The sequence below is a fragment of the Brachyistius frenatus genome, unplaced genomic scaffold (genome assembly GCF_029030835.1).
Source record: "Brachyistius frenatus isolate BFR_SWC_R1_liver_20210118 unplaced genomic scaffold, ASM2903083v1 Contig_17, whole genome shotgun sequence".
NCBI classification, from domain to species: Eukaryota; Metazoa; Chordata; class Actinopteri; family Embiotocidae; genus Brachyistius; species Brachyistius frenatus.
The window spans coordinates 5,885,773-5,913,525 of NW_027210616.1; the positions used below are offsets into that span (position 1 = coordinate 5,885,773).

Below are 27,753 nucleotides of genomic sequence, written 5' to 3' on the forward strand. Positions count from 1 at the left end.
CTTTCAAATTAGAGACAAACATTCTAGTAGATGCAGTCGTAGACATATATACGTAGACATATATACGTAGACATATATACGTAGACGGCGCACTGTCCTCTGGATCGTACGTCAGCGTGGCCGCCATATTGGTCCGGGCAACTTGCCGCATCTCTTGCCGTCCTGCTTGGGATTGTTCAAATCGCCGCACTATTCAAACTAGATCTCGGGGTATAACCTTTCACAGGTACGACTGAACAAGTGTTTGTGGTTGTATTTGGCCATGATAACATAATGTTTACAGCAAACTAATCGGCCACAGATGTCAGACGTAAATAGCTAACGTTAGAAAATCTTCTCTATTTGCTGTCTGAATGCAGAAGAGTGACAAACAAACTCGTCATCACCCATTTAGACCGTTACAGGGACAAAACACAGTCATTATTATTTGTACACTACATTTCTACACGTTGTTTTTCGCAGATAACGTTTAAAACAGCCAGCAAACTAACAGCAACAAAGTAACGGCGGTGTGAGAGGGCCGTTAACACTTTATGTTGTCCATCAATATAGTAATTAGTATTGTTTAACGGCACAGCACCCTGCTCTAATTAGTAGATTAGATTAGATTAGACTTTATTAATCCCACTGTGAGGGAATTTAGTCGACCTAAATTAACCATAAAATGGCTTTTTTTTTTTTTAAACATTGGAATATAGATACAACTAATTGGAAGCGGTTGGGAATCGGAAACGTTATAATGTTTTTTTGATCCAGAAAACTCCAGCTCCGTTCACTTGTTTGTGACGACAGCCCGGTCTTGCCCGGACCAATATGGCGGACGCGTTGACGTATCGCAGCAAAGTGTGGAAGTGACCAATGCCATGTCTATGTGTATATGTCTATGGATGCAACTATGAACTGATAAGGTTTTTTTGTGCTCAAAGTTCACTGTGTCCACACATCGGTCCCATTCTTATGAATGCAAAAAATGTCAAGTGGGAATTTCTGCAAATTTTGCACAAACATTAATTTGGACTCGAGAAAGAACTGATTACATTTTGGTGGTCAAAGGTCACTTGGACCTCTTGTCCATCCCATTTTTTTTTTTAAACACAATATTTCAAAAACACTTTGAGGGAATTTCTTCACGTTGTATTGATTGTATAGCTCCTCTGTGCTGTCAGGCGGAAGGTGTGTGTGAATGCATCCACGTCATAAAATTTGTAGCGTCAATGCAACAATATCTGTATGAGCTTTACTGGCCAAGCATGAACACATATAAAGATTTCTTTTAAAGCCTTCAGTACACATATTATATGAGTCTAGAGACATATTGATGTAAACAGCAACTTGACTGTTTGACAGGGTTATGCAAAATAATTTATAAAGCTCATTTTGCAGTTTGAGTGCATTCTGCTGAATTACATCTGAAGTTCTCAGTCAACACAAAACTTAGTAAATCAAACACTGGAAAACAGCACCGGTATTTGGGCCTTTTAATCATCCCTTTAATGTTTATTCCAGTACGATGTATATTTGTATATAAAACATACATTTACTGGACATGTTTCATTTATAGTTTTCTCTGCTTTACAGATTTCAAAGTCAATTTCTAATTGTACTTGGCATTTTCCTGCAAGTATATTTTTGTAATACAACTGATTTTTTATTAATTCCCTTTAATACAATAGTAAAGTTAATATCATAGCTAGAGTTCATATGGTGCATCATATATATGTATATATCAAAGTCATTACCAACACTTAAGTCTTGTAACTCCAGAAAAATACTGTCAACTTGAAACATAAACTTCATGGTAACAACAGAAATTCAGCATTTCCCTTTATAAACCTTTACATGTCAACATTAGATATGGTACATTGCATTAAAAAAAAAAAAAAATCCTTCATGACATCAAAAACCTGAGGAACATCTGAGACTTATGACCTATGCTGGACGCAATCAAAACTTGACTATCTTCATGTTGATTAATGTTTGACACAGTGATGTTGGTATAAACAGTTCCCCTGTGTGGCCAGCAGATGGTAGAGCTGTGCCTCCTCTCTACTCCCCTCAGGACCTGCATCCTAAAAGAGGGATTTCAATGAGTAGTTTTTATGTCTAAGACTGAGCTTAAGTTGTAGGTTTACACTTTGCTCAACACAGTCTGATCCCAAACGCCCCTTATGCAGTCCCTATACTTAACAGTGTTGGTCCTTTACTCTCTTTATGACAAAAAAAAAAATATATGTAGAGAAGAGGTCTGCACTGATATAAAAATATCTGTTTCAATTACTTGCATTTTGTTTTGGTACCCTGAAGCCAAAGCCATAGGTGGCTAGTATTACACAGAATATATATATATATATATATATATATAAAAAAAAATGCTATAGGTAAGATTGCATAAAGCAAGCAACATAATACTTGCAGCAGTAATGGACAATTAAGATTTTAGCACTCAACATGAGAAGAAGAAAACAGTTGCTAAACTTGGGTAAACAAAAAGCACATTAGCACCACATTTATGTCTGTGGGGATGCTTCAGGAAACTCTAAAACTAAACATATTTGACTTATGCATCGGATCATTCAGTGTAAACAAAAATAAAATTATATTATCCTGGAAAACTCACAAGAATCCCACCAAGGACAAGAAAATCATGTCACATACATTAATTCCTGTCCTCCGACACCTTCACTGGTTACCTGTTGTTGTCAGAATAAGATTAAAAATCCTCCTCCTGGTTTACAAAGTGCACATCCTGATTTGGCCCAATACGCAGTACGTCTCAGACATGCTGTCAGTTCCCAGCCGACCTCTGAAAATCTCCTCCATGTGCCAAGAGCTTCCTCAAAGTCTGGTGAGATGGCTCTTCGTATCAATGCACCACGAGGATGGAGCAGTTTGTTTGCTGATCTTCTCCTTGCTCCAAGAATTTGTTCCCTTAAAACCAAACTAAAGATATTTCTTTTCAGCTTTCTCTCAATTGACCAAACAATATTTGTGCAGTATGCGCACATATTTACAAAAAATGTTTGTTTTTGTTGATGATTAAAAAAATGTTTTTAATTTTTTTTATGTAAAGCACTTTTTAACTGATTTTGTACGAGATGGTGCCGAACTAATACAATTTTAATTGAAGTGTCAAGTCTCAGCTCTAATTTGAGTACATTAGAGTAGATTTCCATCACTCATCCAGAGTTGAAGGCGGTTGCAGAGAAGGCCTCTGAGAACACACTGGTGGAGACACAGGAGAAGTCTAGCTGACGTCTGTGGGTCAAAGACTTCAGGGACTCATTGACAACAAAGAATTTTCACATTTGATTGTTTTGGTTTTGTCTTTTTGCACTTTCTATGCTGATGTAAACTTTGGCACTTCAATTGTTTTATTTCAAATTGAATGTGCTGAAGCTCAGAGCCTGGAGAATAGAAAATCCTTACAGTACAGTCTGGACAGTAGAAAGGGCATCGCAGCCATGCGAGCGCTACGAGTCAAACGAACTGAAGAGGTAACCGGGTCACTGGTGGTTACTTTTAAGCGTGAGCCACTGCTCTGGTTATACAGACTTTAAGAGGAGGCACTGATGGCGTTGATCTTGGCTCGCTGGGAGGAAACCTGTCGACAGTGCAGGTAGACAGAGAGGGGATGGATGAAGGCCAGCAGGCTGAGCAGCGTCAGACCGATGTTCATCTGCACACACATGGAGGGAGAGGGAACCAGCAGTGAGAGGAGGGCTCATGGACGAGAAAATGAAGTGATCAAAGGAGCTGGACTAGTGCACGTAGAATGCATACAATGTACTCACATATAAAGGATCTCCACCCAGAGCTCCTTTCACCAGAGCAAAGCAGGGATACTGCATCAACGAAAACACGGCCGACAGAGCCATGACCAGACCGTACAACTTCCCGAAGTGGCATGAAGGGAATCTGCAAACGCAAAACAGAGTGAAGACAAGATGAGGAGGAAGGTGAAATGGATGAGCAATAAAACATTTTTATGTGGTTATTGATAATAGTATTTGTTAACAATTACAATTTATGACCGTACGAAGACATGTTATCATCTCAACTGTTTTATATGGTCATTGTCTGTTTATACACCACCATCCAGGGATGGATGCTTAACAGAAGAAGGTAAGATAGTAAATGATAATGTTATGTTATAGTGTGCTATAAAGCTTTAATTGAATATTTACATACTGCTAGATAGGGGATTACAATAGTATATGTATTACCAAAATAAAACTTTTTTAAATTTGTTTTAATTTTATACAAATTACTTTCATTGTAATGAACTAAATGACAAGTTTACATTTGACACAGATTGTGTATCTTTTCCTTCTGCTCTCTTTATGTTTTGAGCACACAAACTATTCTCTCTCTGAAAATGTAATTTATTCACATTGTTTAATCATATTTTCTTAACTGAGTTTGAGTTATTTTTTATTGGTTCTTCTGCTTCTGTCACAACTTTAGTTTATTTTTGTCCACTGCTGTATTACTTTAACATTATACAAATAAATGTATATTCTCAATGATCTGAATCTTTTTGATAAGGGGATTATTACGCATTAAAATGTATGAATTAACCCAAAATTAGTACTTTATGTTACGCAGTCTAAATCTGTATCTATTAAAATGTGTCTGTGTGCCATCCACCACAGAAACATGTAGTACACAAACAAACAGGTGTGTGCTTGTGTGAGACTGTGTGTTTGATACTCACGCCATACTGATGAAGGCTGCGTTGCCGCCGTACAGGAAGGAGCGGTTGAGCACCTGCAGAATGAAGGTGAGGTACTGAAGAGGCAGGTAGGGGGTGGAGGCGCACACAGAAAACAACACGCACTGCAGCGATGTCAGGAAGAGAGAAAGCACCGAGGCCCGCAAGTCCGCCTCCTTTTCGGTCTCCCCTGGAAACAAACACACATAAAAACACGTGTGAATTGAAAACACACACTTGATCCTCCGAACAGAAAAAATAACAAAGCGACTCCACGGAGAGAAAAGACCTTTAATCCAGAAAAGACCTTTAATGCAACCAAATGCAGAACTAATAACACTTTATAGCAGGAATAAGTAGCCATGGCTAAATCAGGAACTCAGTGTGTCCCTGGATTCTTCAAAACACACTGTTATCGTAGGCCTCTTCCTTTAACCATAAATTCAGCCATATATTGGCAATCACACTAAACTCTCTTGTAATTAGTTATCTAGTCCTGCCTCTACTATCTGAGGATCACTGCCAGGTCAAGTGTTGAGTTTCACTGATACAGAATCCATCTTACCAGCTTTTATTTATTTCATTATTTAATTTAAAGCACTTCCCAACTTCTACCCAGAGTGATTTTCTGAGTTACTCTCCACCTTCAGGAACCCGTACTCAGACAAAAACCTCCTCGCTTCTTCTCAGACGCGGCAGAAGATTAAAAGGGAGAGAGCTTCTTCTGTCTGTTTGGTTCATTAATGATTGTCAGTATTAGTGTGTTAACCTGCAGCACGAGGTTTTCCTTTGTGTCTGTCCATGATGAGGCCGTTCCAGGGAGCACACAGCACACCACACAGCTGGGTGACAGCAAAGGCATTGGTGTACTGGCTCACTGCAGGGACGCACAAGCACAAATCAGATAGTTAAACCAAAAAATGTTGGATAACTGATCATAAAATCGCATTAGAAAACGAGGAGTTAGTTTAAGCTAAACGCTGCCGGTGTTCGGAGGTAAAGAGAAGTCAAGGAAGGCAAGTTTATTAATGTTGCGCAGCTTATACACTGAGCCAGAGATTTTCATACAAGTATATAGTTACAAAAATAGAATCAAAGACAAAGTATTTACATAGGATAAAATGAATTAAAGATATTTTTAGTTCTTCCAATAAAGATGTAAAAGAAAAGCAACTGGAACAGACATGTAAATGTTTGTATGATTTATATATATGGTTTGTATATTTATCATGTTTTCCTAATTTTTGGACAGACAATGAGGTGATGGAGTGTTAGCATGTGTTTACCCAGTGAGGCCTCTCCAGCGGTCATCCTCTGCAGCATGGGGTTGAGGGTGCCGATGAAGAGGTAATGTCTGAGCTGCATCACCGACAACCAAAGGAGGTGCCACACAAAGAACCTGGAGAGAAGACACTCACGGAAACTCTTCTCTGAGAGAGACCAGGGAAGAGACAAAGAAAGCAAAGAGGAAACGATAAAGTACAGCAAAAGGAATGAAAGGATATGAGATTTATTTATTGTCTTATATCTTGCTGTGTTTTGATCTTTGCCACAGTAAGCCGCACAAACGTGCAGTTGCACACACAAACCTTGTTCCACAAGGTCGTCCTTGTTGAGCGGCGTTTCCTCCATAGTCGTCTTTGCATTACCATTTGCTGTCACCTCTGAGATCGGAGTCTCTGACTTACCACAGGTTATTCTAACAAAGGTCAAAGGTCACAGTGGGGTCAATCACAAAGTGAAGGCACTGAGGAAATCCTTTAATGATTATTAACTTAGTGAACAAAGTTTTCAAGTCTCGACTCTTTAATCACAGGACAGGATATGAAGGATATTATCATGGAGACGAGGGATCATGAAGAAAAATGATATGTGTGGGAAATACGTTTTTCATGGCTGTTGTTGAAAATATTTGCAGCCAAGTTTTTCATGAACACACAGGGATTTATGTGGATGAGGGAGTGACTTAGACTTAGATTTCAATGTTTGTTTCACTTAGTTTTGTTTTGTCCAGATTTAAAGAATTACCTTTAGAAAAACTAAAAATTCTTACTCCCACTTTATGTTTCATCCTACCTAAATTTAGTTTTTCTTGTTGTCAGTCTACACTGGTGTAAACTGCACAGTGCACACAAAGTCACCCAGCAAAGATCAGAGCATGCTCCTTAAAAAAGTAGGGAAACTGTCTCATGTTGAACTGTTTTTTATTTACTTGTTTTTTTCTTCTCTTTTATGTTACAGTAATTTATTTTTATTGGGAATAAATAGCTCTCTGCATTATCCTTATACCTAATATTTGTCTGATAATAAATTTATTTCCCTGGTATTATTTGTTTGTATTATTTATATGTTGCTGTGGTTAGAATTTATGGTCTTTTTAAAAAATTATTTTAAACTCAATGTAGTCCTTAAGCCCGCAAATGATGTGTTGATGTCTGTGTGGTCTGTTCATACCCGTATGTGTAGTGATCAGGCAGCGGGTAAGGGAAGAAGTTTCTGGGTAGCAGGAAGAAAGTCCTAAGCAGGTGAATGACGCTGCAGGTGGACAGAAAGAGGAACGAGGCACGAAGAGAGATGCCAGACTCGTGTAACAACTACAGGAGAAGTGATGGAGATCATCATTAGTACATGTATGGTATCAGTACAGCATATCCTGTCGATTTAATTAGTTAATTAGCATGTGTGAATGTTTGTCACCTTGATGACGAGGAAGAGTGCTGAGGAGGAATCAAAGGCCCCGTTATACAGAGTGATGATGGTGGAGCGACGCGAGCCAAACAGGTTTCCGACCTTTAGGAGAGAGATTTGAATTAATAAATCTTGTATTGACGTGTCTCTGCGGGATTTTCTTTAAAATTCTGTCTGGACATTCTCTTGTTTCCATTCACCTTTCTCTTGCTGTAGGGAATTGGACTACACCATCAAAATTCATTAAGTCTAATGGTTTCCCAACAAGAGATTTGTGGATTCTCTCCACAAGTTTGTGATCTGATAAAACTCAGCAGCCAAGTAGAAGTGCACTGAGAGGAAACTCTGTCTTTTCCCTGTGTTGCTGTTTCTTGGGGGCCTGAGGACAGGTCTGAATGTTAAAAAACATCACGCAGTCCCTCTGTCAGTGCTTCTCAGTGGTTTCCAAAAATAACAGTGGGTCATGGACAATTTTGTTTGTGGTTTTTGATCATGTGTCTCTTCTACACCACCTTTGCTCTACTGCCAGAGCACACATGTAGTCATTTGGAAAGCCTTTGAAAAACATAGCACCGGCGTTGTGGTGGTATGTGGTGAAAATAATGTCATGGAGGCCTAAATATTATATTTTGTGTAGGAAGAAAATAATTTCAATTTTAAGAGTTTAATACAGAAGGTCAGGACATTGATTTCTATTTAATTTACTGATGAACAAATATTTTGATTGGATTTGATTTATTGTAATAGTTCCCCAGTTTGAGGATTTGCTGCTTTTCTGTTTTCTATATTTGTCAGTTGAATATTTGGTGGTTTTGAGATGTAGTTGGACAAAGAAGCAACTCAAATATGTCAAACCTGATGTCAGGAAAATTGTGATGGACAGTTTTCAACTCAATATCAAGTGAAAAATAAAGCCTAATAATGAGAATATTATCTATAACGGACAATAATCATTCGTTGCAGCCATAATCTTAACAACTGCTTCAGTACCTGCATGTTGGTGATCAGAAATAAGATTCCGCCCACAGCCAGGAGGGAGAGAGCTGGGAAGAGCAGGTTGGGCAGAACTGATGGGAAAAGAAAAAAATAGGAAAAATTAGCTGGAACAACTCTATCCTTTGTGATATTTATTCAGACAGTAAGGACCTGAGAGAAAGTATGAAACATACAGACAAATGTTTTTCACCTGAAGTTGAGAAAGCCACCATCAAGGTGCCCATGGTGTGAAGAAAGCTGGTGGGAGAGAGAGATATTTCATGTCTTAATTGTGGTACTGCTGATAGGAGAGTCACACAACAGCATAAAATACAACATGACTGGCTTTAAAACACATCAAATCAGTATATTTTCACCAATTAAAAGAAAAATGTAACACTCAATTCAGTCATATCACAGCCAACACTTGCTGACTCGCAGGTTTGTGTTTTTCTGCTGTTTGGAGAACTTTTGGCCGACTTTAATGTCCTTTTCTTGGCCCATAGATTAGATTTATCCTCATTTTCACTTCCCGTCCTGTCCAACTATTTGCATTCCTCAGCTTTGTATGTTCTCTACACCCTGTTTTAGTGGACACATATGGATGTTCTTAGTGCCAGCTTGTTATTGTAGATTTAGATAAATCTGGGGCAATAAACTGGGCAGGTATGTGTATGTTTGTGGTAGATATTAGCTCTTAGGAGGGAGGATAGATTACTGACGGGATCTGAACATCTGCACCAAAATCTTTTTTTATTTCTTCCAGATATTGCTCCATCATCTTGTGATTAATGGTCCTAACCTCGCTATTTGTTAATCTTTCTCTCGCTTTTCCTTTCTTCAGTTATAGAATTTGACTGAACTTTACTGTTTTGCTCTCTTTTCCACTCCTTTGTGCGATAAGACATTTTTATTCATCAGGCAGTGGTATGTATGCTGCACCTCTGTGCATATCTGTAGACCACTGCTACTACCGAACATCCCTCGAGAGACCTTTCTTTCTTAGTCTGCTTCTTCCTCCTTTCCTGCTGTGTTAGATGTCCAACCTGTCGCTTTTAACAAGAGCATGAACTGTATATTTACCACATACGGACCAACACTTCACAAAATTAAAAGCAATACATCTTTCCCTTCATGTGAGATTCAGGATTCCATGAGCGGAAAACATCAAAGATACCCAGAAACACTTGCACAGCAGCATTAGCTTAGCCGCTGCTGGCAGACAGAGTCACTGCCAAGCAGTAAGTGGTAAAGAGGACAAAAGGTAATTTGTTGGTTGTGAAAATATGTTTGATTTCGCATAAAAAGAAGACTTTTGCAGTCCAGGGCTCTTTGATGTTAGTTTTATTGCTGCAGCATCAAACACTAAAGCAACTAATGCTGAAGCATCCTGTGACAAACACAGATTCGCTCTACTTCTATTCATATTCATTTTGGAAGCATCATTTCTCTGAGCGGTAAGTATGTAAAACATACCATCCTCACATTCAAGGTTGAAAGCGAACTGCATAATTGGAAAAGTTTGAATTGATTAAAATAAAAATGTTTTTGTTTTTTTTATTGAAATGCTAAATTCTGACTATTGTCTGCAGTTTAGCGACAGTCTTTGACTGCATTCTTCTGTTGTTCAGAGCTAAAAAGATGACTATATTAAGAATATGAAATTTGCTACAGAGCTTCGAAGTATCAAAATAAATCATTTTCACCCTAAATCAGTTTGAATTGTGGACATAAAGTGAAATTTCTGCAGAATTAGACAATGCATTGAATTCTTGCGAAAGAAAATCTAGTAATGTGGATAAAACCATCACACCTCTAGTCAGACCACTACATCCAGAGGAAACACCAGAGGTTGCACCTTGCACTTGTTACTCAATAATCACACTAATGAACAAACTCTCATTGTTGCTCTTTGCAAGTCAATGTTTGTCATTTCATTCCTCTTCACAACATGGCTGGTGGGCTTTTACATTCCTAATTAGTAACATCAGAAATAATAGATTAATTCACCATTCACAAGTTATACAAAGGGTTGGACTCACATTCCAAAGAGTCGAGCCACTGTAGTACCAAACTGGTCAAAGAGGAAACCGCTGGGCAGTGTCAGGAAATTATTCATAAAGGAGGCAATGGTGAAAATAAGTGAGAACTGTTCATCCTGTCCACTGCAGTCTGTAGACACATAAAAGACAGAGACAGAAAAAACCAAGGCTGAGAAATATGCAGTGAAACAGGTGACGGTGAAGGTCAATGAGGTCGGATATAAAATAAAATGTCTTCTTTCAAATTAATTTCTAACTTTTTACAGCATGAAATGACATCCAGAATTCAGAGGAGTGAAGGTGAGGACATCAAACTGACCTAAAACCTGCGTTTCATTGACTCCTGTGGCGTTGACACAAAGATAGCTGAAGTATCCCTCCCCCTTGAGGACAAAGACAAGAGAAGCCCATCCAAACACAGCTCCTGCGAAGCACAGACATTCGACCAGACCTGTCGCAAAGGTGAGGCACCGCCGTGTTGACATGCTGTTCTCAAATCCAGGGATGGTCCCACACACTCACACAAGCAGACAATTAACACTGTATTCACACCTGCGTGGATTTACACACACATTCACACAAGTGGCTTTGGTCACTGCACCTGCCGAGAAAGCAAATAAAGATGAGAAATGTTTTCAGTTCTTTTATACCTTTAATCCTGCCACGAGTCTACCTTCACCTGGAAAAGCATTGACTTATTTTCATCAAAAACAACCTGTCATGACATAAAAAAAGGAATTTAAAGTTGCATAAGGAAGACATGCCATTATTTCACTCATCCTCTAAAAATCAGATGGGCATTGTAAAAATTCAAACGCTATAATAGCTGACCACAAAACTGCTATTTTAACAGAAAAAGGAAACACATAAATATGGATTGTTAACAAAATGACCTTCCTGTGTCCCCACAAAGGAGAACCCCCTGAAAAAAATAACAGTTGTTAAGTTGCACTATTACCCATCTTACTGCTGTCTAGTACTCACAGTTCAGCCTCTGAGGATCTCCCAAACCACACCAGTCTGCTCAAGCCTCACTGTCTGCCTTTATATGCACCAGCACTTTCTTCTTCTGCTTCTTCAACAGTTCTCTTTCCTCTGCTCCCTCCCCAGAGTTTTTATTTTTCTCAGCAGAGAAAACCCTTCTCCTTCGGGGAACCGATGGCTGCAGAAAATAAACACTCCTGCGTTCTCTGCAAGCCAGCCAGCAGAGCCAGAAGCTACGGGACATACTCCAGATGTGGATGCTGGTACCGTTGGCCAGGCCGGTTTAGCCAAAAACGTCATGTGACTCGCACAAGATAACAACCCTGGTGAGTGCCATGTGGAGACTGACTCTCTGAGTAGTAACTGGGTCCATTCGAACAAAGCATCGTTGATAGGCCTTATCACTCATTGACAGGCTGTAAAAGGATGCTGCAGTAACTCATGACTGCACACGATGCTACGGGCTTCTCCAGTTAACTTTTATCCCCTGAGAAGCAGATCACATTTTTGCAGAGACAAAAAGAAGAGAGTTAAAAATAAGAGACCTTCTGGTTGTGTTGGGATTTACTCTCCATCTGTACATAAATAAGATACTTCAATTAATCAGAGGTCAGATCTCTCAGCAAGGCCAACAGAAAAAACTGAAACACCTGATAGAGCCACTTTAATTTTATTCTGATGGCTTTAGTTAAAAAAATTTTTTTAAAAAGCTGAAACTAGGGAATGAAAGTGAAAATTGGTGCAGTATGGGATATTTTTGCCAAAAATGTTTTGCTGACAGAATTACCAGGAAATATCCGTAACCTTTATTTTCTGGAAGGGTCTCAGGTTTTGGTCCAGGTTGATGAAGAAAAAAAGAGATCAGTCATTTCTAAATTGTTCTCTGAGGTTTTCTCCTGTTGAAAGGTAGTTTTTCTCTCCCACTTAACTTTTTCTTCCTTTTAAAGGTGTTGTTTTTTTTTCCCTCCCAGGTGTAGCTCTTGTGGAAGTTGTTGAATTGGTGGTTTCTTTTCTACAATTTTGTACGGACCTTCCTATGTTAAGTGCCTTGAAATAACCTGTTTTCGTTATTTGGCGCTATATAAATTACATCTATAATGGCCACAGCGATATTACTGCAAAAGGAATCAAGTTGATTGGTCTTGTAGTTGTTTTTAGCACATACAGCTAAAATGTCGTTGCTATGTCACTGTTGCTACGGCAGATGAGCGATCAGGGCACATACGGTTACATGATATTCATTAAAACGCCCAGATACTTAATGCTGCATTATGCGTGCATAATGTTATAAAGGTTCATTCACTTTGATGTTGTCATTTTGTGCCAGTGGGCTCCTGCTGGTGCTGGAGGTTAATGAAGAAGTTGGGAATTGCTGAGGGCAGAGATGCAACTCACTGCTGGAAGTCTTGCTCATACTCATACCACTTCACAATGTGTGGTTAAACACTATCATCCTCTCATCACAAGACACAGTTCTATTTATGCTCGCACACACTTTGAGGCATGCCAACCAGATTCTACACACTTCCTTAAATCAGTGACCAAACGTTAGCACATGTTTGTGTATGTGTAGCTATCTAAAAACTCGATTTCTCTCTTATTACAATCCAGTCACTAGTTTAAAGGAAAGTGCTGGTATTCATTTATATATATATTTTTTTTTTACAAAAACAACCCTAATTTAATCCTAATAGAAAGTGTTTTCAGCCCACAATTAGATGATGTTTGTCCCTCTGTGGCACAGATATGTAGCTGTAGCTTAGCATAAAGACTGGAAACAGATAGCTTGATTCTGGCAACACGTTTTTAAAAATATCCCCCAAAACCTCATTAAATGACATGATACACATCATTTGCTTAATCTGCACAAGCCCAAGGTGTAAAAATAATCAATTCACTGTTTCACATTGGGTTACATGGCAGATTATTTGTTGGCCAGGAGCAGTGACATCCTGGAGTCTCTGCTGGCTGCCTTTTAATAAATTCAATTAGCTTGTGCCAAATTAAACTAGCCACCTGCTAGAGTATAGATTAGTTTTCACAGGCCAGAGATGTTGTCTCATCTGACTCTGCAACAAAGCAAATAGGCTTATGTCACAAAATGCCACACTAATCCTTCAAAGCTAGATTTTGACAGAAGATTAATCATCATTATAGGATCAGGTACTAAAGTACGATGACCCTCCTTATCATGTCAGGTCACACTGCGTTTTACACAAGTGATTCTTCAAGGGACCCTTGAGGGTCCAGAGACTCAGACAGTTTCATTTGTATGGTTAGTGATCCGGCCTTGGGTACCAGGTAGGTTAGCCACGTAGTTGTGTGTGTGTGTGTGTGTGTGTGTGTGTGTGTGTGTGTGTGTGTGTGTGTGTGTACTTATATTATCTTAGCGTGAAGACTTAGTCTCAGGTTAGGCTTAGGTTTATGTTTAGGTTAAGGAAAGTTTCTAGAAGATTCATGGAAATCAGTGTATTGTCCTCAGAAGGGATGAAGACACGCATGCATGTCCTTGTGTGTTGCATAACCGGCACTCAAACACACTCTTCATTTGTGCCAACAGGAAAAGTTTTAACGTCAGCAACTTCTGGGACAGCGAATGGTCAGATGTCATCACTTTTTTTTTTTTTTTTTAAATGAAGCTAAAAATAAAGACAAACCATGAGACTCTCTTTCACCATCACACTCACTACTTCTTCTTTCTAAAATGATTCAGGGTGAAGAGGAAAGTAATGATGAAGTGCTGCATATGACTTATGAGATCATTTCACAACAAAATCCCTTGACAATGTTCAGATTTTTGCTAATAACTGGTGAGCATGTTTGAAATGTAGCATGCTGCATAGTTTTGGTGAATGCTCTGCTTGTTTCTCTCTCACAGACCTTTTGACTGAACTGAACTGATTTGTGTAAAACCTAATGTAAAATGTATTGCGCCAAAGGGAACTGCATGAGAACTTGGTTTGATTGAACTGAACTGAATGTGGACGTGCAGTGCAAATAGAGATCAATGTTAGGACCTTCGACAGGGTTAAACACACAACTGGTTAATGTTTAGAAGTCCTACGGCAGAAAATTGAAAACCCAGAAAATATAAGAGTCTCCTCACTCACAACACTTACACATTGTGTGCACGATGTGACACATTATATGTTGTTTTAGCTGTAATATCAAAGTGCTGATTTACAGTTTGGCTGCTGTTGTATGGCACACATCTTTATCAGATACAAAATCAACCAGTGCCTTGCTCAGAGGACCCCAATGCTGCCCCAAGTGCCTGTCTGAGCTTCTATTCATTTTAACCATAAATTAACCTTCTAAAATATTAGTTGCTATTGCAAATGAACAAAGTAACAAACCAAAACAACAAAACTAATAGCCTGCATGAGAATAGGGAGTGTCCAGTGTCCAATAAAATATATATGATGTTAATATTAAGCTTCAGCATCATTTTACCAAGTTATGGTATTTTAGTATGATTCCCCACTCTGCACTGGAAGACCAGTGAGACAAACAGGGGATTATTTTTTTTGTACCATGAAGACCGAAACTTTGGAAGATAGCCTCTTGATTACTTTGACTATTACAAACCGCTGAAGCCTCCTGGTATTTTCAGATGAACTTTGGAATATATTTACACAGAATGAGTACGGTGGATTTTGTCCGCCATCACTGATATTGAAATAGTCTTGAATAGATCTTTTCAAGGCTAGTGTAAAAAGGAGGAATGATTTCAGAGAGAACAACATGATGCAGTAGTAAGTACACGACTGTAGTTTTAAGACAGACTTGAAAAAAATTATGAACCTACCTCTCAAGCAAATGAAGATAACTGTATACAAGAATGACGTAAAAGTTGGGATTTAGTTCACATTTAAACAAATCAACATTTTTGTGTCCATATCTGCAGAACATGTGTGTATCAAACACCTGACAAAATATTATTTAATATTATCTTACATTAACAAGCGGTACTGCTGTATAAGAGTCCTGCATTGGTATCTCACAGCAGAGAGACTCTAATCTATTTTCAGTGTATGGCGTCTCTGATGTCTTTGCATAAGAGAATGTATACTTACATGATGTTGTGATCTCCTGTGATCCCAGTGTCTATAAGACCCACACATTAATACACATGCCTGCTCTGCTGCTCACGTCCCTGGACCCTGTTTGTGCTTCCTCCAGGTCCAAATGCCCTACAAAACAAATAAGTCCCTGAATCCTTGTGTAGGTCTATGTAACACACTAGATTACCTGTGTTAAGTTTAGGACTGTCTTTAGGTCGCTCTGGGAGTGAATGAAACACGGCAAATGTTTGCAGTTTAAAACAAGGAACTGAACTGCAATTTATTATAGCCATTAACACGCACAGAAAATCAAGGGAACAACATAAAAGAAAAATAACAAATTCAAATAATAACCCCAATACCGGTATTTCTCCCACAGTCAGTCAGTTTCAGTCTCTTGTCTTTCAGTCTGCTACCAGGTAGTGTACGTCTGGAGGCTCTCAGACTAACTCTTATCTGAATCTTTTGCTTGTCGGTGCTCCGGCAGGAGAATCCAAGAAGACCAAATGCAGCTTCACCCACGGCGAAGATGATCAGGGATCACAGGGTCACTCAGCTCCAGCGCTCTGTGGAGGTTTAGTGGGGATCGCTGTCTCCATCACAGATCCATACAAAAAAACAAAACAATCTGCATGCAGCAGAATTGAATACAATGTCAGTACTATAATTTATAAACTCTATTGTTGGTGTAACAGTAAATGACCAGTAAAATAGTATTACACACACACACACACACACACATATATATATATATATATATATATATATATATATATAATATTCACTATGGTCAATATTAACATACCAACATATTTCACACACATGTACTCATGTCTCAATGACATCTATCACTTATACCTAACGGACATTATTTAAACGTCTACAGTTACTAAGCAACACACTCAACACTGTTCTCAATCTGACCGTTTACTTCTGGCGCCAAAACAAGAAAATGACGTCACCGTTCCCGCTCGCCTCAACAGGTCCCGACGCATTAACCCCCAACGCTTCGCTAGCGCTTACCTAGCCCCGTCACGTACATGTAGCTCCACAATCACAGATATCAACCACGTAAAATAATATTCATCAACAAATTAATATTTATTTCCGACTGGGTTTTTTTTTTTTCTCTTCTCTCCTGATCGGTATCTTTAGCCCAACTAAACAACTGTCCTCCTTTGTAGCTCTACACCAACGGCTAACTGAGCAACGCATCCGTCACTCACCGGAGATTCTTCTCAGACTTAAAATAAACTTTTTCCTTCAGAGTCGGTCTGGTTAACGATCAAATAAATAAAGATCCTCAAAAGCAGTGAGCAAAAATCAACCAAATTAAATTCTTCGGTGGTGTCGCTCATGACGCTGCTGTTTCATTCGCGGCATAAAGGGTCGTCTCCCGGGAGACGGCTTTGATCTCCCGACGTGCACGACAGCGCCTCTCTGGTAAACGTCGGTATTGCATGTGTGAGTTAACCCTTTAGTTGCTGGTAAAACTAATGTTAGTTACGTCTGAATTGAAGCTTTAAAACTGGTTTGCTGTCTTTGCTGTTTTGGAAATATTTTTGGTCTTTTAAATAACAAAATTTAGCCCTTTCTGTGATGAATTTATTAAACTAACCTCATAACCTCCAATTTTGTTTTGAAAGTTTATCTAAATTAATTTATGGCCTGCATCTGACCAACTGACTATTTTCCAGATTTGATAAGCAATATCTTACCACAAGTAAATGTAAACAACAAAAAAAAGAAAAAGCCCATTGAATTTGGGATAAAAATGTCACTATATTAAGCGGTCTTTGTGAAACAAGACAATCACGCTTCACTTTTTTTGAGTGTTTGGTCTGTTGGCGCCACCGTCTGACCATAAAATAAAATTTCAATGCCTTCCTCGTTTAGTTAAATATATTTACTATATTATACATTTTACTCCACTAAATATTTTCCATTTCTTTAACAGTTGCAGGTTATTCTGATTATTCACATAGGATTAGAAAAACACGTAATATAAAATGTAATGTAAAATCAGACTAAATATGATATAGATCTCGGCATACATGATTGTTCACGAGCTCCACTTCTACCATTTACAACACGAATGATTTTTACAGTAACAACAAAATAAAACAGGAAAGAAATACCTGAATATAACACATAATAATGTGACTTTCCTTTTGATTCTTACATTTTGTTGCAAAGACTTCTGTCCTCTCTCTTCTTGCACCTTTTTGCCTGTGGCCCTGGAGCTGCATGGTCCTCTGCAGTTACTGACACTAACCTGCTCAAAGTTTATGGTTTGTCAGTGTTGTCTCTGTCCTCTCTCCCCTCACCCCAATCAGTCAAAGCCCACCTTTGAGTTTGGTTCTATTTTTTCCTTTTGTTGAAGTTTTTGCTCTCCGCTGTCACCAAGTCTTGCTTTCTATAACAGATCTCTATTTTACCTCTCCTTTCATGTGATATTTCTGCATACAGTTACCTTTCATTTCTTTTATTGTGAAGCTATTTGAGCTGCATTTCATCCATGAATGATGCTATGCAAATAAAATTTGTAACATATTATTAGACAACCAGGAAAATTTCATTTTAAGCAGTGTAATGGTTTTCACCACAAAGACTGTAAAATGGTGGAACTGACTTAAACTGTACATTAGACTACAAAATTGAAGACTCCATGAGATGCATATTTATGTTTCCCATCAAAGTGCAATTTCTTCCAATATCTTCATGTCACAATTAGATTTTTCTTCATAATTTGATGATGTTACAAATCTGTTAGAAAGGTCAAAAAGGTCCAAAGAACAATGCAACGAGAAATTAAACTGGATTTGATGTCCACAAAATTATAAATATCTGCCTGGGTAACAAGAAAATGACAACCACAAAGAACACTTGTTAGTTTTTGCATTCAGCATCAAGGCAGACTGAGATTAACTCTTCGCACCTGGACTTTGTTTGGACAAATTATTGAAATTTGCTCCACTTTTCCTGAGAGCCTCCCACCAGCAGGTGTCTGTTGTTAGCTCATTAAGCTTTGATTGATCAGGGCTGCTCTCTGGCAGCATTTATAGCCCTTCAACTTTCCCAGGTTCTCTACAGTTGGCCTTCAGTATGATGACTGCACGGTTCTTCTCGGGGTAAATCACAAACTTGCATGTTGACTTATTATTTGACTTGTTGTTTTCGCTGTTCCTCGCAAAACTCTTATTTTTTTTAAATGGTTTCAGGGCTTCCCTCTTTGTTGTGCTCATTGTGGATACTTGCAGCACACCTGTTAAGAAAGGTAGGGTATATTTATTCCTGTAAATAGACTTGTATATGTTGGTGAATCCACTTCTGATTTTCCTTTTTCTCACCCAGGCCAGAAGTTCAGCAGTGACCAAAATGTTGCTGCCAATTTTGCCTCTAACCAGGGCACACCGTCCAGCCACGTCTTAACTGGACACCTGCTTCACAATGCTCAGCCTAGCTATGTCTCCATGCCTGTGGCACAGCCCAGTTTCTCTCAGCCTGCTGTTCAGGGAGAGCCAGCAGCATCTGTTGATTCCAGTTATTTGAGACCTATTCAGTCAGGATATTCTGTCACCACACAACCAGGAGCTGCAGCTACTGCTCCTGCTCAACCTGAAATACCAGGTAACCAATCGCATGGGCTGACAATCAGAAATTTACTTGAATTTTTGCCAATCTATTACCCTCATCACTACAAAGTCCTGGCTTGACCCATGTCTTGAAAAGACTCCTTTCATGTTGGCGCTTGTTTAAAATTCTTTCTCTGCCCTCACTCTACTCAGTTGACTGGGTTCTTCCACCCCCTGCCATCTTCTCCAGAGGTGAGGAAATATCATGTGGCGCTTCCGCCAGTAAACTTGAAGAGCTGAACCAGTTCCTCCCTCCTCCACCACCAGGACCTCAGTATCAGCCAGGAGAGTTGGCCCATTTTGAAAAGAGTGCAGAGACTGGGGACAACCAGTCGGCGACTGAAGAACAAGGCTACCCAAATCTCCCTCCCGCCGTCCCACTCAATCCTGGACTTGGCTTCCCAAGTCAGCTTGTACCACAGTACAGTATGGGTGGACTCTGGGGTCCCTATCCTTTTCTTTACCCTTACTTTGCCTTCAGGTTCCTGACTGGCCAGTACCCACCTGGTATGGTCAGTCACTTTAGCGCCAACTTTGCGCAGGGGAAAGACTTCTGGGACGACACTCACGACATGAAAGCACATGCTCCCACTACCTCTGGTTCTGAACAGCAGATAAAGACCTTCCCCGGTGACTTTAAGGATCCCAGACCTCGGATGCAGAATGCACATGCTGTTTCTTCACTCAGGGGCCCCACGCTGCCAGGAGAATGATTTTAAGAGCCGAGCAGGTGGCTATAATCTGTCATGGTATGAGGCAAAATTCATCTGCCAGTCAAAGTCCCAAGTCTTGTAACTTGTACTAATGTTGCTCTTTTTGTTTTTCAGGCTCTGGTGATGAATCCCAACAGCATGTTTCAACCACTAAATTAAATCTCTTCACTAACTTGTGTTTAAAGATTTGTTACTCTGGGAAATTGTGCAATAAATTGGAAGCCAAACATGTCATGGGTCAAAAGCCCGTAACAAAGTAAACTAGTGACTTTGCAGGCTTTAAACTCTTATGCTGTAACAACCATCTGCCTGTGACTCAGACTTACCTCTGCGCTACTTAGAGGTTCTTAAAGTTTAAAACTTGTGCAGAATGCTAAAATTAATTTCCTTTTGACCCACTGGGAAAAACCATTCAATTGACCCAAATATGCTGTAGCTTGACTGCTCGATGCCATTTCCTTGGTATTGAATGTTGAGGAACTAAAGTCCAACAACTGCATTCCCTCTCGGTGGTGCATTATCACCATTTTCCTGTTTTACATGCAACTCTAAAGTAGTGGGTTTCAACTCGGAAACTTTTTATACAGACTATTGAGACATGACTAACTCTACTAGTTGAGCACATCACCAGAAGGATGAGCTCAATTCTGGACTGTACGAAACCTTCACGTCTTCTGGGGGGGGAAAGGTCTCTGACGAGAGCAAACAATGCAACTTATCTGACAGTAAAAATTCAAAGGGGTAATGAAGTGAGAAGCTTAAAATTGAAGCCTGTATTATGCAAGGTTAAGGTTATTAATATGGGATATCTCCTGCAGATCATGTCGAGGTCAAACAATTGTAACTTCAGTACCGTGCATCACAAGCAGTGACAACTAAGGAAGGCTTTTCACCTTTGTTTGACCTGCCGACTAAAGTTTCTGACTCTGCTTTGCTCTGTGTAAAAACATTGAGCTCATACCAGGATGTTGCCACTTTTAAGCAGATCAGAAGTAAGAAACAAGGAATAGTAGTTCACCACAAACTGTTATAAAACAAAGTATCCAATGCAGCCTCTGTTGTGGACACACACTTACATTTCTACCACTTCAAAGCACACTCCACCCCATGCCCCCTTCCACCATATACATTGTTATCCATTACAATTTAATGGTAATAGGAGCCGAAATCTGAATAGCTCAATTGCTCCTTATTGTCCCTATTTAAAAGCATCAGGCCCTCTGGTATTCATCCAACATCCAAAGTACAACAGATGAATACAGTGGTTAGGCTTTAATAGTTGTGCTATTAGCAGAGGGAGTCGCAGAGATACACAAGAAGGAGTTGACATATTTATAGCCGCCCAAGACAGAGACAGAAGGGAGGAGAAGATAATGACGGACAGACAAGGAATAAAGATAGATCTTTATTTTTAAAGACATCTGTTTTGTGTTGAATGAGTAGATACAGTGTTTTGCTGAATGGCAAATTGAGACGCTCTACAAGTCTTGTTTAACCATGTTGCCACTATATACTGCATGTATATTCAATTTGAACACTATATAGAATGTAAAGTGAAAGATAAAAGGAAATAGGAAAGAAAGTCATTGGTAGAGAAGCCAGAAAAAGGTGGACAGATAGTCAAATGGAAACACAGATAAAGATAATTGACATTACAAGTGTAAGGTTATATTTCCTAAAAGACTTTATTCTATTGAAGACAAATACATAATAAGACAAATAGATTATGAGAACAGAGAGATGAAACATTTACATTTCAAGGTTTTTGACATTTTTACTTTTTAGTATTGCCCCCATCTGACACAAAAACTAAATGAACTATTTTTAGGTTAAATAAAAAAGACTACAATTTAGGATTTTTAGATAAGATAGCCAGGTTCAGCAGGTCTCTAGAAAAGAAGATTATCGGTTACTAGTGGGAGTTGAGACAGATTACAATCCTCCTAATCCACATTAAAGTTTTGAGAGTTTGACAGGAGATTACAAAACAAGAAGTGTGAAGAAAAGTTCTCGCTATCAATTAAGACTCAAACATAACAACATTTACTTGAGTAGGGTTTACAATTGCACTTTTATATACAGTCAACGGTTCCCAGACATCAAGCTAGGCTAGCGGCCAGCCTATAGGGCTTGATATGTACGACTTGAAACGTTTCTCCTGACTGCCGGTGGATGTAGGTGAAAGGCCGCTGACAATTCCGTGCACATTGTTGACATTTATCCATAGTAATTATTGCAGGCATTGGGAAAAATATGCTGTTGGCGCTAGCATGTGGGACTGCCACAGTGGTCAGCGGAAACCCCCGCCCAAACCCGAGTAAAAGCAAAAGCAATAAGGCTAAAGAAAAGACAATGCTCTTTTATTCTATATTTGTTTTTATTTTTCCACATTTTTTATTTATTACTTTATTTGTTCACCTCTATGTTTCCACATTTATTTTCTTATTCTTTTACAGATATATTCTTTTTCATCATTCCATAGCAGGTTCATGTCTACTGTACAAATATGAGGTATTGATCAATTTGATCTAACTCTTGGCAATAAATTGAATAAGAGTATTTCCCCAAATGTTGAACTACTTCTTTTAATTTGACTGCACTCATTTAAACATCTCGGCATTAAAATACTGCATCCAAATCAACGCTTTACATGAAAAGCCAAGGGGGCAGCCAGATTGTATGTATGTGTTGTATAAGAGAGGAAGCATGTTTAATGGACGCCATGCATAAACCCATGTGTGTGTTCAAGTGTGTGTACAACCACGGTTTCCACAGCAGACGCAGCTGTCTGGCCCGTAGGACCGGGCCTATGTCCCTGTAACTCTATTTTGAGAACCTGTGTTGTTCAAAAGGTCAGATAAAGAGGCAGAGGGATCCTCACAAAGCAGAGGGTGGGGGTGATATCCACAAACCAACACATTCAAACACAAGGGAGCCCTGACAGAGAGGAAGAGAAAGTCTTGGAGTAAGAAGCAGAGAGAGGGACAGAGGAGTAACCCTTGACTAAATTAAAAGTTTTTTGGGAAGGCAGAAGAGATTGTTCAAAAGTCTAAAGGTATTAGTTTGACAGAGACTTTGATCTGACCTTTGATCCAGTTTGTGGACATAATGGATGGAGAATCACAAACCCAGGAGACCTCTGGGTCTACAGAGGCGACCAGTCAGACTGACACCAACAACAACAACAACCAGGTCTGTGCTGCATGTTCTTATTAAATAGCTGCACAAACGTTTTCACATTTGTAAAACCCACAATGATTGGCATTATGTTCTGTATACCAGGAATAGGTCGTAAGAGTATTTGCAGCCATGTCAGGTGTTGTATTTGGACAGCAGGGCAGGAGAAGTGTTGTGCTACACCTGTTCTAACTCCTGGCTGAAGAATGACACGCACACACAGACACACCAGGTCAGGCCTTGCGATGGTGACTCATCAGTGGGAATAGGAAACTCCTTTGTGTGTGTGTGTGTGTGTGTGTGTGTGTGTGTGTGTGTGTGTGTGTGTGTGTGTGTGTGTGTGTGTGTGTGTGTGTGTGTGTGTGTGTGTGTGTGTGTGTGTGTGTGTGTGTGTGTGTGTGTGTGTGTGTGTGCCATTAACAAACAAGCTACATGGGCATATTTATACTGATATATTTATTGTTAGAAATATCACTTTGAATTATAGTTGTAGTATTTGGCCATTTAGGTTCTGATTCTGATCTTTGGGCATTCTTTTTTAAAACCTTGATATTAAGATTTAGAGTGAACTATTTTGCATTATGAGCAGTTCTTATTTGGATTATGTTCACTTGTCTTTTCATATGCATATATGATGTGGCTTAAAAACTGAAAAAGACAAATTTTCCATTTAAGGTTTAAGCTCTTCCAGATCTAAATGTGAAGCAAATCCCAGACTGGAGCTGCAGGTCTCACATTACAAGGACCATTGATCCTTAGAGTGATGTATGGTCACTAATTTTAGTAGGCCTGCATCTTACGTAATGTTGCTGTTTAAAAAGAGGCAGGTAGTGTTCCTAATTATTCAAATAAGCCAACAGATCAATTAAATCTTCTTTGTGTTTGAAACCAAATAAACTGAAACTTACACTTATCCTGAAGCAGGACAGAAGCCAAATAAGAGCAAAATGTAGGCTTCCACTTGTATATCTTTTATTATTGTGTCGATATCTCTGTTTGATCAATGACAGGCCAAAACATTTGCAAGGATTCTTGACAGGACGATGTAGTAAAACTTTTCTCAACAAGACAGAGCGATGAACAAAACGGCCGTAAATGTTCGCAAATGAACAACTGAATGAAATAAAGATGCTGCTTTGAGTTACACTAATGAGAAAACATGTGATGTAGACATCACAAACATGTTGAAAATATTCAATGGTAGAAGCAAGATGTATTATTCACCCAACATTTGGAAAACTCAACACGATTGCACAAGTAAATGGTTTGGTTTTCTCTGTAGCTGATCTGTTTAAAGTGTAAAACCAGATGCACAAAGTGGCAAATTACCGTGTAACTGATCGATACCAACAGTGAATCCAACCCCCGAATTATGATATGTTGCTATGATAAGAATATAGAAGTAATGAAGTTGATGCCACAAATATTTGCAATTACTACGGTATAGTGTTGAGGTTTGTCATCATATCTATAGGTCAGTAAAAGATGGTGGTTATAGAGTACCATATCTACACAAATGTGTGTATGTGACTGAATTATTGCACAAAATATACAATGAAACACATTTTAATTTTTCTTGTTGTCCAGGCGGGTGAGACGGGGCCGGTGGAGAGTAAAGAGACAGCAGAGACAGCAGAAGGTCAGGAGGTAATGGAGGTGGGGGAGAAAAGTGCAGAAGATAAAGCAGCTGAACCGGCAGGAGACGAGAAGACTGATATTGGAGATACAAACGAGACCCAGACCGTGTCAAAGTCTGCTGAGGGGTTCACTGAAGAGGCTGGACCAGATAATGAAAAAGCATCTACTGCTGTTGATGTGAAGGATACTGATACGCCAGGCGGAGAAAAAGATGGAGAGGGAGAGGTGGCTGAGGACAAGAAGGGAGAGCATGAGGAAGACATCCAGAGTTGTGAGACTGAGAGAGATGGAGGGAAGATGGAGGACAAAGAGATGAGTAAATGTAAGAAAAAGGCAAAGGAAGAAGAGAAAAGTGTGAATGAAAAAGAGGCAAAAGGAGTGGAGAAGAAAAAACAAGTGAAAGAGGTGGATGCAGAGGCAAAAGATAAAGGAAAGATTAAGGAAGCAGAAAAACAAGGGAAGCCCAAAAAAAAGAGTGGTCCTCCCTCCTCTGCTCTGTCCCGACCAAGACCTTCTGCACGCTCTATCAGAGCATCCACTAAAAATGAGATCATGGCCAAGTTCCAACAAGGTGCATCAGAGTGAGTCACTGCACGACAGCCAATACCTCAAAAAATGTCTCAAGAATGACAGCAGAATATGCTCTGATAAAGGTTTGATTAGAAACTGTGTGATGTTGTGACTTTTTTAGGACCCCAATAGCTCGTAACTTCAAAATTCAGAGGTCATCTGCTTCGATGACTACAGGGGCTTCGATCAAACAGAAGATGCTTCAGTGGTGTCGCAGCAAGACTCGCAACTATGAGGTGAGTTCAACATGAAATCTTTACCTATGTGTCAGATCTACGTAACTTCCAGATTTTGTCAGGACCAAATAATGAACGAGAGAAGACGTTGATGATGCTGTATAGTCAGTTGCTGTCCCTGGATCTTTTTAGGGCGTCAACATAGAGAACTTCTCGTCGTCCTGGTGTGATGGGATGGCCTTCTGTGCTCTGATCCATCGCTTCTTTCCAGAAGCTTTTGACTACAGCTCACTGAATCCACAGAAGAGGGAGAAAAACTTCACACTGGCCTTCCAAACCGCAGAGTATGGACTATTTTATTATCTTTCTCTCTCTCTACGTCACTTAAATAAATGTACTTGACAAAATATAAGGAACACCTCTCAGTATAAACCACTAAAGTTCAACTGTAACAAAAAGATTCGCTCCAAAATCAACACCTCTCTGAATCAGACTAAATAACAACTGGAAATTATCCCAGTAGCTCCTGATGTCCTACTTACTGATGTCCCAGTAACTCCTTATGAAGCCTCTACCTATCCTCTTCATCTATTTATATGGATTCATTTAATCCAAAATGCTGCAGGGACAGTACTGGTGGGATTTAGCAAGAGTGATCATATTTCTCCATCCTCCATGCTGCCTTCACTTCTTATTTCATGTAAAATCAAGAATAGCATTTGAAATCCCTCGCCTTACATACAAGGCACTTAATGACCAACTTCTATCATACCTTGAAAACTTCATAGCCCCCCAATTAGGCTTACTTGTGGTTCTTTGAGTTTCCAAAAGACGAATAGGAGACAGAGCCTTTAGCTTTCAGGCTAAAGGCTTTCCTCTCCAGTGGAACCATCTCCCAGTTTGGCTTCAGGACACAAAAACCCTCCTTATTTTAAAGATAGAGGCTTAAAACTTTAATTTTTTGATAAATCTTATAGGCTAGTTAGGGCTGTCCCATATTACCCTGAATCATCCGTTATGTATGCTGCTATAGGCCTAAGTAGTTAGTTTGAGTCACTGCTCTGTCTCACCTCAACTCTCTTCTTTCTTTTCCTCCGACACCATGTCACCTCCGTCCCTGCCAGGTCCCTGGCTGACTGCTGCCCTCTGCTGGAAGTGGGTGACATGATCATGATGGGTAACAACCCGGACCCCATGTGTGTGTTCACATATGTCCAGTCCCTCTGCCACGGCCTCTCCAAAATAGAGAAAGAGAGGAGGGACAAAGAAAAGGAGGAGAAAGACAAGGCTGGTAATGAGGGAGCGGAGGATGATAAGGGAGACGGTATAGCCGCAGAGATATCAGTGGAGAAGAATGAAGAAGAGTCTGCTGAGAATGAGACGATGGACAGCCAACAGGAGAAACAAGGAGATGGTACAGAGACAGAGGGGACTGGTGAAGAGGAGGATGCTCCAAAGAGTTGTGAGATGGCGGAAGGTGAGGGAGTGTTAGTAAAATACTGACAGCAAACAAAGAGACTGAAGAGACCAGAAAGATTGATGATACTACAAAGAGTAAGTCTTATCTGTTTGGCGTTGGATCGACAACTGTCACAGTAATGAGGCCTATCAGGTGAAGTTCTCAACTCAACTGCTGGTAATTTGGTTTTCCAGTTTATGTTTCACAGTTTATAATGCTGTGTGTGTGTTTTTTCATTCACTGCCATGTTGATCCTTGTTTTGAGCACATAAAACAAAAATGCTCACTCCCTCCATCTGTGTGTGTTTATTGAAAAAAATGAATGAAATTATGAATTTGTTCATTTAAGTGTTGCGCAACAAAAAAAAAACCTTTGTGTTGAAGGGATATGTGATGGCAGTTTGATTTTTCACCAGATATATAGCAGTATGCTATAGTGAACTAATTATATTACTTTATAATAGTAGGCTATAATGCCAAAAGATCATGTCTTGTGATTTCTGTCTGAGAAAAATCATTGTGTAGAGTTTGAGCCAGTTGAGGCAACTACTAGCCTATTTTCTGGCCTGTCAATGATAAAGCTATTTTTGTTGTATGGTGTTCAAGGGATGACCTAGAAAAATAACTCATTGAATAACTCAAGCCCTGCACTCGAGGTAATTGAATATTTATTTTGTGCCACTTGCGACTTCCACAACATTATGATGCAGAGCGAGATACTGTTTTTGTTACTACACTACATTACCTACTTTTTACTTTGCAAAGGAAGTTTTTACATACAAAACAGACAAAGTAGATTCACCTCAACCAACTAGGCCACATGTGGAAAATTATGCAATAATGCATCCATCATAGTTGTTTAGTGATATACTAATACAATAGCAATACGGGTCACCAACACAAAATGTAAGTTAAGGTAAA

The 27,753-nt window shown here is 39.4% G+C and overlaps 2 protein-coding genes across 5 annotated transcripts; one reads left to right on the plus strand and one right to left on the minus strand.

Moving 5' to 3' along the window:
• Window positions 1-2,357: 2,357 nt before the first annotated feature.
• Window positions 2,358-15,587, minus strand: slc43a3b (solute carrier family 43 member 3b). 4 transcript variants are annotated; one of them, XR_011310750.1, is made up of 13 exons: window positions 11,401-11,427; window positions 10,736-11,017; window positions 10,417-10,546; window positions 8,586-8,632; window positions 8,390-8,466; window positions 7,409-7,501; window positions 7,166-7,305; window positions 5,998-6,410; window positions 5,481-5,588; window positions 4,715-4,901; window positions 3,792-3,915; window positions 3,156-3,676; window positions 2,358-2,940 (listed from the first exon to the last, which is right to left on the minus strand). XR_011310750.1 is itself a non-coding variant. In XM_069694581.1 (13 exons), the coding sequence occupies exons 2-13, from the start codon at window positions 10,899-10,901 to the stop codon at window positions 3,554-3,556; spliced, it is 1,449 nt and encodes a 482-aa protein (XP_069550682.1). In that variant the 5' UTR covers window positions 10,902-11,017; window positions 11,401-11,427; the 3' UTR covers window positions 2,358-3,553. The 4 variants fall into 4 exon arrangements, 3 of the variants coding, with proteins under 3 accessions (XP_069550682.1, XP_069550680.1, XP_069550679.1); XM_069694581.1 differs by having other exon boundaries at window positions 2,358-3,676; window positions 5,998-6,141; window positions 6,301-6,410; XM_069694579.1 differs by lacking the exon at window positions 11,401-11,427 and adding an exon at window positions 15,477-15,587 and having other exon boundaries at window positions 2,358-3,676.
• Window positions 15,588-22,696: 7,109 nt separating this feature from the next.
• smtnl1 (smoothelin-like 1) lies at window positions 22,697-27,125 on the plus strand. Its single transcript, XM_069694582.1, has 5 exons — window positions 22,697-23,004; window positions 24,577-25,208; window positions 25,319-25,433; window positions 25,566-25,717; window positions 26,498-27,125. The coding sequence occupies exons 1-5, from the start codon at window positions 22,921-22,923 to the stop codon at window positions 26,874-26,876; spliced, it is 1,362 nt and encodes a 453-aa protein (XP_069550683.1). The 5' UTR covers window positions 22,697-22,920; the 3' UTR covers window positions 26,877-27,125.
• The last annotated feature ends 628 nt before the right edge of the window (window positions 27,126-27,753 follow it).

Excerpts from the sequence above, each read along its gene's own strand:
- slc43a3b (XM_069694579.1), bottom strand. The coding sequence starts at position 10,901 with ATGTCAACACGGCGGTGCCTCACCTTTGCGACAGGTCTGGTCGAATGT. Across the intron at positions 10,547-10,735 it reads CAATGAAACGCAGGTTTTAG|ACTGCAGTGGACAGGATGAA; the intron begins GTCAGTTTGATG and ends ATGTGTCTACAG. Across the intron at positions 4,902-5,480 it reads AGGAAAACCTCGTGCTGCAG|GGGAGACCGAAAAGGAGGCG; the intron begins GTTAACACACTA and ends GTTTGTTTCCAG.
- smtnl1 (XM_069694582.1), top strand. The coding sequence starts at position 22,921 with ATGGATGGAGAATCACAAACCCAGGAGACCTCTGGGTCTACAGAGGCG. Across the intron at positions 23,005-24,576 it reads CCAACAACAACAACAACCAG|GCGGGTGAGACGGGGCCGGT; the intron begins GTCTGTGCTGCA and ends CTTGTTGTCCAG. Across the intron at positions 25,209-25,318 it reads TTCCAACAAGGTGCATCAGA|GACCCCAATAGCTCGTAACT; the intron begins GTGAGTCACTGC and ends TGACTTTTTTAG.